At 32.3% G+C, this 14580-nt stretch overlaps 1 protein-coding gene across 1 annotated transcript in view; it reads left to right on the top strand.

Annotated features, from left to right (window-relative positions):
• LOC145672699 (uncharacterized) overlaps positions 1 to 14580 on the top strand; it is a 104032-nt gene that overhangs the window by 37101 nt on the left and 52351 nt on the right. The window contains exon 4 of the mRNA XM_081741868.1: positions 2102 to 2146. Within this exon, the coding sequence (XP_081597994.1) occupies positions 2102 to 2146 (45 nt within the window). The remainder of the gene's footprint in view (positions 1 to 2101; positions 2147 to 14580) is intronic.

Genomic DNA, 14580 nt, shown 5'->3' on the forward strand with positions numbered 1-14580 from the left:
GTATTCAACAATGGAGATTATATTGAAGACCTGTAAAGGTATTTTGTACAATCAATTATTTACTTCCATAATATCTTTCAATGTGCAGAACTTTTGAAGTGACCCTCGCATTTTCAAATCATTAAGTCTTTTCCGAAAATAAATCCATCCTATTACTTTAACCTTGTTATAAATTACAATCAGGTAGATAACTAATGGTATTGCAAAATGTAGAAAAGAGCGAAAGATTTTATTTAAGATTAAAGCTTTCAAACATTTTACCCATAATCAGTTTATTGACTAACCAATAATAGTAACTTTTAAAACTTCACCGAAACAATATTTTTACGCAAACAAAATTTATTCTTTTCGGATCAAAAGATCCAATATATTTCAACCAAAACCTTTCTTCTAGGCCTTATATCTGAAGAACTGCATATAGTGTAGCTAAACCGAAACTATAACTTAACTCAGTATGATGTGCTTAATTCGTTAAAAAAAAAAAAAAAAAAAAAAAAAAAAAAAGTCGATTTAGGGGCCGTTCAAAACAAAACTTTTGTGGCTTCTGATCCAATTTTGGATCAAAAGATTCAATATATTTCAAACAAAAATTTTCTTGTAGGCTTTATATGTGGAGAACTACATATATTGAGTTGAGTTGATTTTGAGTTTAACGTCCCGTTCAGCAGCGAGGCTATATGAGACGTGGACCTACTGATTAACGTGGAATCCGAACAAGCTCCCGCCGGGAACCGAACCCGGGCCTCCCACTCCAAAGACGCGTATGCTAACCGCTTAGCCACGAAGGGGCTCAACTACATATATTGTAGCCAAACCCAAATTATCACTTAACTCAGTATGATGTGCTTGTTCTGTAGAAAATGCGAAAACTTGATTTAGGGGCTGTTCAAAAATTTTGTTGCCCCTGATCCAAAAACTATCGCTCAACACTGCAAACTTTGATGCAGTTTTTTGATCATTTCTGAACTTTTTATCTTTCTTTTTTCTTTTCTTTGCAGCTTTCAGAACATTCTTCATCTAAAGTCTAACACAAAACAACATTCATAGACTTTTTTTTTAATGTCTGTGATTATTTTCCGCTGTGCCCTTCATTTATTTGCTAAATATGAAGAAAAAATTGCCTTAGTTAGTTTTGAGAAGTCAAGTTTAAAGAAAATTTGACCCCAATAGTAAACTACACCTTTCGATTTTTGAAATATAAATTACATATGCCACACTATAATGTCATTAATAAAATATATATTATGAAATATGAACAAAAAAGTTGGAGTCGTTTCTGAGAAAATCACTTAGCAAAAACAAATCAACAAGACTAAAGTACCATTTCCGGAAATTTGTTTTAAAAATACTTATATTATAAGATTTCTAATGAGACTTTGATTTGTGAATTATGGACATTTTTGACAAAAATCGTAAATTTTCATTTCCATCCTTCAAAAAACTACCCTTATTTCTCGGAGTAGGAAAAAAATTCGAAAAGGTCCCCAGAGAGTATTAGAGAAAGATCAGGTCTAAATTTTGTCTCGACATTTTGAATGGTATAGCCTCTAAGAGTGTATTTACATCGGGACGAACAGATGAACAGATGAAGAGACATTCAAAAAATTCGTTTCTTGGCATGTATGGCCCATGAAACATAAATCTTTTTTTGATTTTCTTTCTTTACTATCATTATACCTCATACTATACAATCATTTACTATCATTCTCTTGTCGCCCGTCGAAAGTAAAAATGAAAGAATAAAAAATAGAGATTTTATGTTTATTTACAGCACGTTTATCTGTATATCAGATCCTGACTGCCTATATAGAGTTCTTTCGTTCGTATGGAAAGTACGTTTATTTGGAATACTTATACGGAAAATACGTATACAATATTTTTTTTCAGTTACACGTTTACTGTACATTAAGTCCAAAAACTACAGGATTTACACATGCAACCTACGTTTTTACGTTGCCACATACGTTTTGTTTTCTGTGTAGAAAAGGTCAGTTAATTATTCAATTTATCTATATTATTGTATATATGAAACAAACACAAATTACAAAATTTTCTATGTGTACATTCTACAGATTTTTAACGTGGAGTATTTATGTTGCAGGGAATTATCGAGGTAACAGTGAGGTGCTTGGGAAAAGGAATTTCGGTAATTGTATAATGAATATATTCTAATTTTATTTTTTGGTATACCTTAGTCATTCTATTGTCCTAATTAGAGATTATTACACTAATCTACGCCTAATACTGCAGCATTTGAAAATGTTTAGAATTATATTTTTCAAGATAAACTTTTCTCAAGGTGCTTGAATCTTAGTACTAACATCTATTATTAAAACATGATTATTTTCATTATTATTAATGAACTATCAACAATATTTCATTTCGATGTCGAACTACTAACTCAAACCTGTCCTATATTCGAGCCGCTAGAGGAAAGACGATGCGTTGCTAGCTGAAATGGGTTGCGATTCGAATACAGAACGGTATATAGGTTGAAAGAAATGTAAGCAAATGGCTAGCAGTCACCACCTGTCATTCTTTCAAAAAAAATTCCGGAGGGCACACTTAGTATTCCGGGGGCACTGCAGGTACTATTCTATTTACTAATATATTACAGACGTACTAATTTGGTCTCTTCTGGTGGGCACTCTCAGACCTCCTGGGGACAATGGCCCCCAAAAACATATCTGGAAGAAATACTTACCATGAAAACTAAAATATTTTTCTAAGTAGCGATTTCGGACAATCCTGTTTCAAGCTTCAACCTATAAACAATTCAAAGGAAATTTAAAACTTGCGGGAAAAATGTAGTTAGGTGCAAAGCGGTTGAAAGGATTTAAAATATGTGGAGCACAAATCTTCTTGTCAAAAAACGGCACATGCTAATGGTCACTCACTTGTCACTGTTCATTAATGTTCACTTTTTTTTCTTTCATTACCTTCCAGACGGCGGAAATCTGTAGTAAAATGACTGCCCCAAATTGCCTAAATTGAGTTTAGATTTCCCTTTATGAATGTAATAGGCGTCTTTAATTTCTCGATCATTTATTACTGAATGGTACAAGTAGGTACAACAGAAAATTGTAGATACCTACCATCAACCAACAGCAGATGTCGACGCTGACAAATGAATTAGTGTCCCTGTGTCCCACATAGACAAAAATTAAGAGGATACTGCGAAAACATAACATCAAGGTTACAGAAGGTCCTCCTATATATATATATATATATATATATATATATATATATATAATTTTAAAGCATTTTTTACTGATCCTGAACAATGTAGTGGTGTGGGTTTAAATGTCAATGTGACAAAATATACAGAGTGGCCCAAAAGTAGTTATACAGTCTCGTACTGATTAGCTCACTCTATTTCATATCATTTCTTATTGTTAGACCTAGTTTCTTCATTCTTTGTTCTTAATGTCTTTTTATTTATACCTTAAGCTTCGAACAGCAGAAGTAAATAAACCCATAAACTAGAACGTTATACTTGATCAATGCAAGATTGTATACAGGTGTGTAAAAAGGAACATTTGTACCAGAATAGCTGAGCACATTCGCATATCGAAATCGCGTAGTTTACAACAGTTATCCGTATTGCCAGCTTATCTGAAAGACAAATACCATTGCATTCCTAATTCATCTTCGAACCAGAGTACATACACTTATTTATTAAAACTAAAATACAGTGTAACGGTTTTGATAACATAACGTTATCTTCATAGACACTAACTGAAAGAGATATCTACAGAGAATAGAAATATATACTAAAAGTGAAAGTACTAAGATTCATTGTTTATATGGAAAGCCACCTGAGTCTTATTTTCTCGGTCGTCATCTATCGGCCAATTACCCTTCTACCTTAGTTGACCTTTTTGGTGCTATCTAAGTTCAGTGCTATCAGAAATAGTGATGAACAGATGAAAGCAGAAAGAGTTGGAGAAGTGAGAAGAAGGTGGAAACAATCTAATATTGTTTTGCAGATACGTGGATGACTGTTTGGGGTGTGGAGAGAAACAAGGAGAAAACTAGAAAATTTCATAAAGAAGATTGAAGAAGAAGAGAAAGAAATAAGATTGGAAATCGAACTGGAGAAGAACAATATTATAAACTTCCTGGACATGACTATAGAGAGAAAAGATGGACGATTGACTACACGATGGTATAGGAAAGAATGTGTGGCAGGGGTTTACTGTCAGAAAAAAAGTGATGTGAATTACAGCACCAAGAGAAACTTCATAAGGAATATGGAGAAGAGTATATAAGAAATTGATAGTGAAGAAGAGAAAAAGGAGAAGGACATAGAGAAGTTTCACAGGCTAGTAGCGCAGAACGTTTACAACAAAGAGAAGTTAAAGAAGAACAGAATAGGAGAAGAGAGAAGGAAAGCAAGGAAAAAGGAGAGAAAGGAAGAGGAGGAGAAGAAATGGCATGGGATAGATAGTATCGGGGATAAGACAGAAGTACTAAAGAGCTTACTAAGAAGAGGTGGTGTAAAGACGTACAAGAAAGAAAGTCGAAAAATTCTGGAAGAAAGTGGAAAGTAGAGCGAAGGAAATATATGAGGAAGATGGAGATGTAGTGTATAAAATGAAGTGTAACGATTGTGAGATGATATATATTGGGGAAACAGGGAAGAAAACTTAAGGAGAAAATAAAAAACATGAGGATGATGTGAGACTTAAGAGAGAAAATAATGCCATATATAGACATATTAAAGAAACGGGGCTTGATATAGATTGGAAAGGTGTACAGGAGCTAGAAAGGGTGAATAGACCAGTAATAAGCAAATAGAAACAAACAAAAAGGATAACGAAAGAAAAAGTGGCAAACTAATGAACTGGACAAGTGGACTGTTAATACATGATCTATGGGATAAATTATTAGCACAAATTGAAGAAAAAAAGCAAAACTAGATTGATTTACATGTAATTTATATAACGAAATATTTAATATTGTTATATATATAGCCTATAGTTTTATATATTGTTATATATATTTTTTTATTTTATTTTAATTTCTATATTATTTTTATATTATTATATTTATAATCAGTTGTTTAGTATAATTTTGTTACTTATAAATTATATCCAATGGACATCAAGAGAAGGCAAAGAGGAAGTTTTTAAGGCAGTTGCTAAAATAAAAACATGTAGATTACAGATGTTTGGAAAAGATAAACACAGGTGGAAGGGTAATTAAGGTAGGGCAGGTGGCCGACAGATGACGCCCGAGAACGTAAGACTCAAGTGGCTTCTCATAGAAACAACGAATCTTAGTATTTTCATTTTTAGTATATATTTCTATTCTCTGTAGATATCTCTTTCAGTTAGTGCCTGATGAAGATAACCTTAAGTTGTCGAAACCGTTACGCTGTATTTTAGTTCTAATAAATAAGTGTATATAGTCTGGTCAGAAGTGTTAATTATTTCTTTAGTGAATTCCAGAGTCGTCATGGATAGTGTAACATTGCTAATTCACGTTTATAGAGAAAACAAAAACAACAACTGAACGAAAAATTAAAGAAGCATATTACATTCATAAAGAGAAACCTACACTCAATTTGGACAAAGGAGAAATAAATGTGAATTGGAGCAGTCTTTTTACTACATATTTCTGCTGTCTGGACGGTAGGGAAAAGTAGTGAACAACAGTGAACTGTGACTAATATTGCATGTGTTTATTTTTGACAGAAGAATTATGCTTCACATATTTCAAATTCTTTGAACCATCTTTTACCTATCCACACTTCTCCCCCATGTTTTAAACGAAGTAAGGTTCAAATTGCAGAGCAACGCCCTCTCTGTGTTTCAGTCGCCGAAACCGTCTCCTATACTTAACGGAAAGTGAGTTTTTATCTATCATATTTAGTACTAAATCATTATTTTTACAAAATATAACATATTCGTTTGCATCGTACCTAACATTGATACACCACTATGTGAATTCCATATGACAGCCGAGGAATAAATGTGTGTAGTTTTCAGAAATAATTGTTGCGATTTTTCATTTTTTCTGAATTGTAAATGATATTTTGACTTCTAAAAAAGACAATTTTTTCGCACCCTGTACATAATTTTTCCAAGCCAGAACAAAATATGCTAATTCCATATTCTACACATCAGGATGCATAGGAAGGGTACAAATTAGCGAAGAAAAATTTAAAATAATTAAGTTAGTACCATTTGTTCTACTAGAACGACTTTAACCCTTATGGTACCAGAGAGATCACCTGAGACTCATCTTCAGTCTAAAATTCATTTCTTCTACCATTAATTTCTTTAATTTTGTTATAATTTTCTTATTTCGTGTAAGAATGTTGTTTGGCAACATACCAACAATATATCATATGTCATTATACACATATTAAATTCTTATGCATTGTTAGGAACTAGAATTTGTTTTAGTCTATACCTTCTAAATTTACAAACATGTTTTAACGAAATAAGTTTCAAATTGGAAAGGAGCGCTCGCTGTCTTCCCGTCGCAATAAAACCACCAGTATCCTTGCGGGAAAGTGAGTTTCTATCTATCATATTTAGTACTTGTTCATTGTATTTACAAAACACAACATATTTGATTTCATCATCCCCAACATTGACACACTACTTTGTGGCTTGGAAATGACACCCGAAGACGAAATATGTGTAGTTTTCACAAATACAGACAGAACTTACGTTAATTGTTGCAATTTTTTCATTTTTCTGAAATCTAAATGATATTTTGTTTACTACAAAGGTGATTTTTCCCTCACCCTGTATATATATTTTTCCAAGCCTTAACAAAACATGCTACTTTCATGTTCTAAAAATAATAATGGATTAAAAAAGATACAAATTATCAGAAAACATTTAAAATAATGAAGTTAGTACGATTTGTTCTACAAGAAACACTTTAACCCTTAACGTAGCAATGAGGTCACAGGACATTTATCTTCAGTCGAAAATTGATCTCTTCTACCACTAATTTCTTTAATTTTGTTATAATTTTCTTATTTCATGTAAAAATGTTGTTTGGCAAACTTTCAACAATATATCATATGTCATTATACATATATTAAATTGTTATGAACTGTTACGTACTAGAATTTGTTTTAGTCTATATCTTCGAGATTTCTTAACATATTTAAAAGAAATAAGGCGCAAATTTGAGAGCAGAAATCTATCTGTGTTCCGGACGAAAATATTGTCCTTATCCTTGATGGAAAATGAGTTTCTATCTATCAAATTTAGTACTTGTTCATTGTTTTTACAAAATATAACATATTCGATTTTATCATCCCCAACATTGACACACCACTATGTGGCTTCCAAATGACACCCGGGAAAGAAATATGTGTAGTTTCCTGAAATACAAACAGAACTCACGTCAATTCTCGCATTTTTTTTATTTCTCTGAAATCTAAATGATATTATGTCTTCTACAAATGTAAATTTTCCCTCACCCTGTATATATATATATATATATATATATATATATACTGTATATATATATATATTTCTTGTCAAGACAAAACATGCCACTTTCATGTTCTACACCATCATGATGGATAAGAAAGACACAAATTACCAGAAAATATTTAAAATAATGAAGTTAGTACCATTTGTTCTGCAAGAATCCCTTGTCGTACCAAGCAGATCACATGACACTCTTCTTTGGGCGAGAATTGATTCAGTCTAGCACTAATTTCTTTAATTTTGTTATAACTTTCTTATTTCATGTAAAAATATTGTTTGACAACATTCCAACAGTATATCATATGTTATTACACACATATTAAATTGTTAGGCATTGATAGGTACTAGAATGTGTTATATTCTATACCTTCGAAACTTATTAACATATTTTAAAGAAATAAGGTTCAAATTGGAAAGGAGCGACTTCTCTGTCTTCCAGTCGCAAAACCGTCCCCTATCCTTGTTGGAAAGTGAGTTTCTATCTATCATATTAAGTACTAGTTCATTGTTTTTTTTTTTTTTTTTTTTTTTTTAATAACATATTCGATTTCATCATCCCTGGCATTGACATACCACTTTGTGGCTTGAAAATGACACCCTAGGAAGAAATATGTGTAGTTTTCACAAATACAGACAGAACTTACGTTAATTGTTGCAATTTTTCGTTTTTTCTGAAATCTAAATGATATTTTGTCTTCTACAAATGTGAATTTTCTTGCACCCTGTATATATATTTATCCAAGCCTTAACAAAACTTGCTACTTTCATGTTCTAAAAATCATGATGGAGAGGAAAGGTACAAATTACCAGAAAATTCTTAAAACCATGCAGTTAGTACTTCTTCTACAAGAACCAGTTTAATCCCTACCATAGCAATGAGGTCACAGAACACCTATCTTCAGTCGAAAATTGATTCCTACTATCAGTAGTTTCTTTAATTTTGTTATAACTTCTAATTTCGTTTAAAAATTTTGTTTATTAATCTTTTAATAATATATGATATGTCATTATACACATATTAAATTGTTGTGAATGGTTACGTACAGTACTACAATTTCTTTTAGTGTATATCTTTGAAACTTCTTAACATAAAAAATTAACATAAACTTCTTAACATAAAAAATTAACATAAACTTCTTAACATAAATAAAGTATATGTCCTATTCAAATATTTATGTTTCAGAATGCTGCGGTACTTCCTCAAATATTTTGGTAGAGATAGTTGGTGGGTACTTTAAATTATATACCCGTAGCCAAATTCCCTCAATAAAAATGGTTGCGTGAGTACCGCAGGATTCTGAAACATGGATTTTTGAATAGGACACGTATAAATTCCTAAGCAAAGTCTTGACCCAACTATGGTAGGTCCCATAGTTTTGGAGCTATGTATCTTTAAAGTTCATTTTTTGATGTTTTCGGCAGCCTATAATTCCGAATAGAAGCACATGCGCACCCAGGGTGGTCTATACTTTTTGTCTTATCGTGGTGTCAGGAATCAGCTCCCAAACGTTGTCGGTGTTGTTTTGAAACACCTTGTATAATGAATGAATTAAGGCGACGTAGGCTTCCAAACTAATGTGACATTGAGCCGTATGCATACTATCCTGAGACAAAAAAAAAAAAAAAAGCGAAATGTAATAGTTTTGACAGGTATCATCTTCTAAAAGACAATCATCGTAGTCGTAAACACGAACACCATATGGAAACATCCCTTTACATGTTCTCACAGAAATAGTTACGTGTAAAAAAAAGCATATTTTCTAATACTATTACATTGTGATTTATCAACCATTGTTGAAACGACGTTTCGAAAAGTATATTGATATACGGAGAATGTCAAAATGCATCTACAGACATCCAGGACAAGATTAACCCATTCAGAAGCCGGGAGCTAGAAGATATATGTGAAAGTACAGTAGGAAAGTTAAGGGAATACCCGTAATTCTAAGGTACATGAATCATGCCATGCGATAAAAGTAACGAACAAAAGAAAAAGGAAGGTGTGAATGTATCTTTCTGCGCACAAATGTGTTTGAAATAAAACGCCAATTATTGTGGTCAAAAATTCTACCTGACTCCACGCATACATAGTAAGGAACATAACCTATTGTACATCTAACGCTGACTTAAATCTTCTGCCGGATTAGAACTGGATATTCTATAATTACATGAGATTGCAGAACACTTCTATTCAACGAAAAAATAATCATCTCGATTCTCGTGCACTATATTCCATCTTCTTTCCTTAAAACTGATTTATGCTGATTTATTTAGAGGATGGATGTAAGAAACAAAGAAATTTCTTTCATATATTTGGTCAAGTTATCTTATGATGATGATCGTATCTTTTATGATTCTTTTTAACAGCCAGTTGAAATTTTGTTCAGAGTGAAGACCCCGTTCACCAGAAGGCCTGAGTCTATAGAGCCCCTTAATCCAGCTCTACAGATATCACAGTTTAAATTCACTTTATGAAGGATTACCTCGAAGAAAATACTTTCTACCTGAAAATAGATGTCATCTTATTAGCATTGAAAATCACATGCGTGAAGTGAATAGTGATATTGTGGACTTCTTTACAATAAGTTCTCATAATAAACATCTTAATACAATATTTATTACACAAAATGTATGAATAAACATATAAAGAAATTTTATTATAATCCTTCACGTCCTACTTTATTTTCTACAGTTGAAAAATTATGAAAACGTGCAAAGAAAAATATCTATAAAAAAAGAAGTTCTACTTTAAAATAATCTACGTATATGTTACAGAAACAAGTTTGTCGACATTTTAAAAGATTTTTAATTAATGATCAATACTAACGACCAACGAGAAAGAGATATTAATGATCTTTTACCCTGTCATAAGTTTAGTGATAGTTACAGTTACATCTCTACAGTGATAGATATATTTAGCCCTTCGTTTCACCTCTTCTGCTAAAATCTGAAAGAATAAATGATGTGATGAGAGCACTTAAAATTATTTCCAAAGATAAATAATAAGTCACACTGCGAACAGATAGGGGAAGTGAATTCACTAACCAAAAATACAAAGGCATTTCAAAGATATAAAACATGTTACAACGAAACGTCCAGATCTAAAGATTGTGGAAGATTCTAATAGAGCTTTGAAACAAAAAAAAAAAAAAAAAAAATGTGAAAGTACTTTATGACATATCAAACACATCATTATGTGACTATGTTACCACTTGTTGTGAAGGTGAACAACGAATGTTAACCTTCAAGCAATAGGCTGACACCAGCGAAAGTTTTCAAAAGATTCTACTGAAAGTGTGGAGTAATCAATATGGTAGTCAAGTAAAGACCAAGAAAATGAAGTTTGTGAAAAATCTGGAGATTAGTGATACAGTGCACATTGGTTAAACAAATCGTAAATTTGATAAAGGATATATTCAAAATTACATTTAGGTAATTTGTAAAATGAGAAAGATAATGTACAAAGACAAACCTGTTTATGAAATAGAAGATTCATATAAGGAACCACGAGATGAATTGTGCTATAGAGAAAAATTATAAGCTGTGTCGTTACCAAAATTTTTTACACAGACAAAATCATACACATAACAAGAAAAGGACGCTGAAATTATACCTTGTTTACTGGAAAAAATATCCGCTTTCTTTTGTTTCCTGGAAACTTACATCTTTTATAAAGAAGATCAAGAAAACCAATGGAGATTAATAAAGATTTTTATGATAGTCTTCCAAGCAACAGTTTCATGGAATATTTTCCAAATAACACCTTAACTTTAAATACTACTAAACTGCATAAAAAAAGTATTTCGTGAATGTATATATGTTTGTTTTTTAAGTGAAAAAATGAAGAAACCTTGTCCTAGTTGTTCATTCTTTTCTATTCTTTCCTAAGACGTAGTTACCTAGTGGGTTCCGTTAACTAAAATGCTTCTTCTTCCTTCTAATTATTCTTCCTTACACCAAGAGACGTGAATAAAAGTTATGCAATAATATAAAAACCGTACATCGTATATAATATATTGCAACTCTAAATGAAAAGAAGCTTTCAATTCCAAGATATTTGGCTCTCTATATAAAATAAATCTACCATACCCTTTATAAACCATTAAGAATGCATAAAATTTTGGTATAAGAGTCTAAGGGATTCTTACCAACTAGCAAATCCAAAATTTAAAAATCTTGAGTCAACTATACTCAACAGTTTCTCTTAAATCGACTCTTTACTATAAATTAAGAAACTTTGCTAGTATGAAATTAACTCTACCTGTTATATCGCACATCGAGATGTCACTCTCGATTAAATTTCCTTAAAGCTAAATATCCAAGCGCAGGAAATAAGCTCTTAAATAAATGTCTAATTTATTTTACTCTACCTCAATGCTAACAGTTCAAAGCACTGTGAGGTCGAACGGAGACATTCTCTTACAAGCTTAGTGCTAACTTCTTAATTTCTAAAGGTGTCTTTCCTCATCTGTAGGGCATCTAGTCTACTTGAAAAAGGATTCTATCTATTCAATTTACATATAAGAAGGGGTGGGACTGTAATTAGGAAGGATCTCAAAATAGAGATCAAATGATCTTTACCAAGATGAGGTTCGAAAGGTAAACCCTCAATCTCATAACCATCTCTATCAATCACACACCGAGAAATGATACATTACCATAATACTGCTGAATATACACCTCTCAAATTTGCAATGTTGTTTCAAGATATTCCAGGACAGATGTATTCAGCAACCAGTGAAAAAGAATATCAAAAATACTATGCATTAACATAAGACAGAGTAAAGTTTAACATGCTTGGACATCATCATATTTAAAAATCCTAATTGTATTAAATATTATTATTATAAAGATTACTCTTTTAAAATTTAAAAATATCCTATCATATGGAAAAGGATCATAGATGTGTGTGTACACAAATACAGATTTTTGTAATTAACAGTCCAGATACATTTCAGTGGACTTCTATTGCTTGCACTAATATTACCAAGGATGTTATAAATAGAGGATCTGCTCATATGTGTCTTCATCCTATTAAATTGGTTAAGCCAAAAAGCAACCGAGCATCGGCACGTCTGATTGGCTACTCTCGTTTCTACCATCGTCTGATTGGCTACTTTCGTTTCCGCCATGATTGTTGGCTCAAAACATTGCGATCCTATTGAGCGGAGTGAGAAGAGTAGGGGTGGCGAAACTGTGACGTATGGCTTCAAGATTTTTGTAAGAGCACATCCTCTATTTGATAAGATCTTTGAATATTACACTATGTTTACAATATTATTTGAAAAATTAATTTTTCTTCTTCTTCAAAATGTCTTTTTGGCAAATGTCTATTTCACCAATACTCTCCAAAGGTTGTGTATTAGCTTCCTCCACCATGATCAAATAGTTCATCACGAATTTGATCGTGTTTACAAAACACTTTCATTTCATTTCTAATATTAGTCTTTCACCATCAATTTGAACACCAGCTCCCTCAGCAGCACTTGGAAAATCTATGATTATTGAATTTCTTACACATTGCTTATCAACACATGTTTGAATACCATCCAATCCACTGCATGTAGTAAATTGAGAAAAATGAAATGAATCTTTAAGTTTTACGTCTCATGAATTATGCCAATTAGGCTAAAGGAAACGGATGCTTATGATAAATTAATGAAATCGTGGAATGAAGAAAGTCCGAGGAAAGGGAGAACCGCGAGAAAAAGCATACACACGGTGTTTATCCACCACAAAGTTCACTTGGCGCGAACTGGGATCGAACCAAGAAACCCATGCACCAGAGGTGAACGCTTTACCACTGCGCCACCGCGGGCCACAAATAGTAAATTGGGTTTGCACATATGTACGAATAATATATACACATTGTTCATGCAACACAACACAGACGGGAGGTGATGTAAACCTGTGAGATCATAGTACATGACCAAGGCAATGACAAGATGTCATGTGACCTTTTGACGTCATACTACACGAGCGGGGTCAATGTCCTGGTTCATGTCAATTCCCACCATTTTCAGCCAATCGATGTATGTAGTATTATTGCACTTTCATTCTTCAATCGCACAAACTAAGTTGTACCTAGAGGGAAAGAAAGAAATTGATTAATCGCCTGGGATGTAATTTGCATGTGCTGATGTCCTGCCACTACTATATCGCATATGCCAGTGAGTATACACAACATAAGAAGCAACAATCTTACATAACATTTAATTTGAGGTATTTTAAAATGAATCTTTTCATTTGATGTCTGTTTTTGAGTATGTGTGTATGTGTGCATCAAGTTAACTATTTCTTTTACTTTTGAAAAGTATGCGTATAAGTTTACTAAAACTTGTTTTAGAGATCATCGGATACCTTGCTAATTTTTCGTATGCAGTCATTGTTCGTCTTCTTCTTCAGTTAGCAAAATTGATGAAGATATCGATTATAATTTCCTTTTGACAAAAACAATATGTTTTTCTCTTATTAATATCTGTTAATTTATAATTAAGGCTGCACCACATTCTACATGTAAGTCATCGTTAAACTAAATTGCATCTCAGATTAGATCTTAAGTTAAAATGTAATCTTATCAAGTCTCACCAGGGATGACTCCAAAATTGAATCTTGAATCTGGGGATCATCTGTATATTTTCTGAAAAGGTTTGTTGAGTAAGTTCCAAAACAAGTTTCAATTCCTTGCCCGGAAGTGACCCCACCCCTTCAGGGTTGGAAATATATAGAACTACTTGACCTATATATCCTACATATCAAAGTGACCTACATGACTAGTAGATTAAGAATATAATATGCACTTCTCAATTATATCCTACAGTAATGAAAAAAACAAAAAAAATGATTATTTCAGTATATATATCCTTTATTAGTGAACCTATAAATTTGAGAAAAGCATATCCATAATATCTAGTGAATAGTAAGTCATTTGGTATCACAACTAATGTGACTCATTATTATGGCTAGATGTGACACATCCCGTGAACGTATTTCAATTTATATATTTCCCACGATTTCACGTATATAGGTTGTCAGATCAGTACGTTCATTATATATTCGTCAATTGGTCATCTAGACGAGTTGTTTGATAGGTCACACGGGTATAGAAACGTTCAAC

This window comes from Thermobia domestica, chromosome 16 (assembly GCF_964235325.1).
Source record: "Thermobia domestica chromosome 16, izTheDome1.hap1.1, whole genome shotgun sequence".
Lineage (NCBI taxonomy): Eukaryota > Metazoa > Arthropoda > Insecta > Zygentoma > Lepismatidae > Thermobia > Thermobia domestica.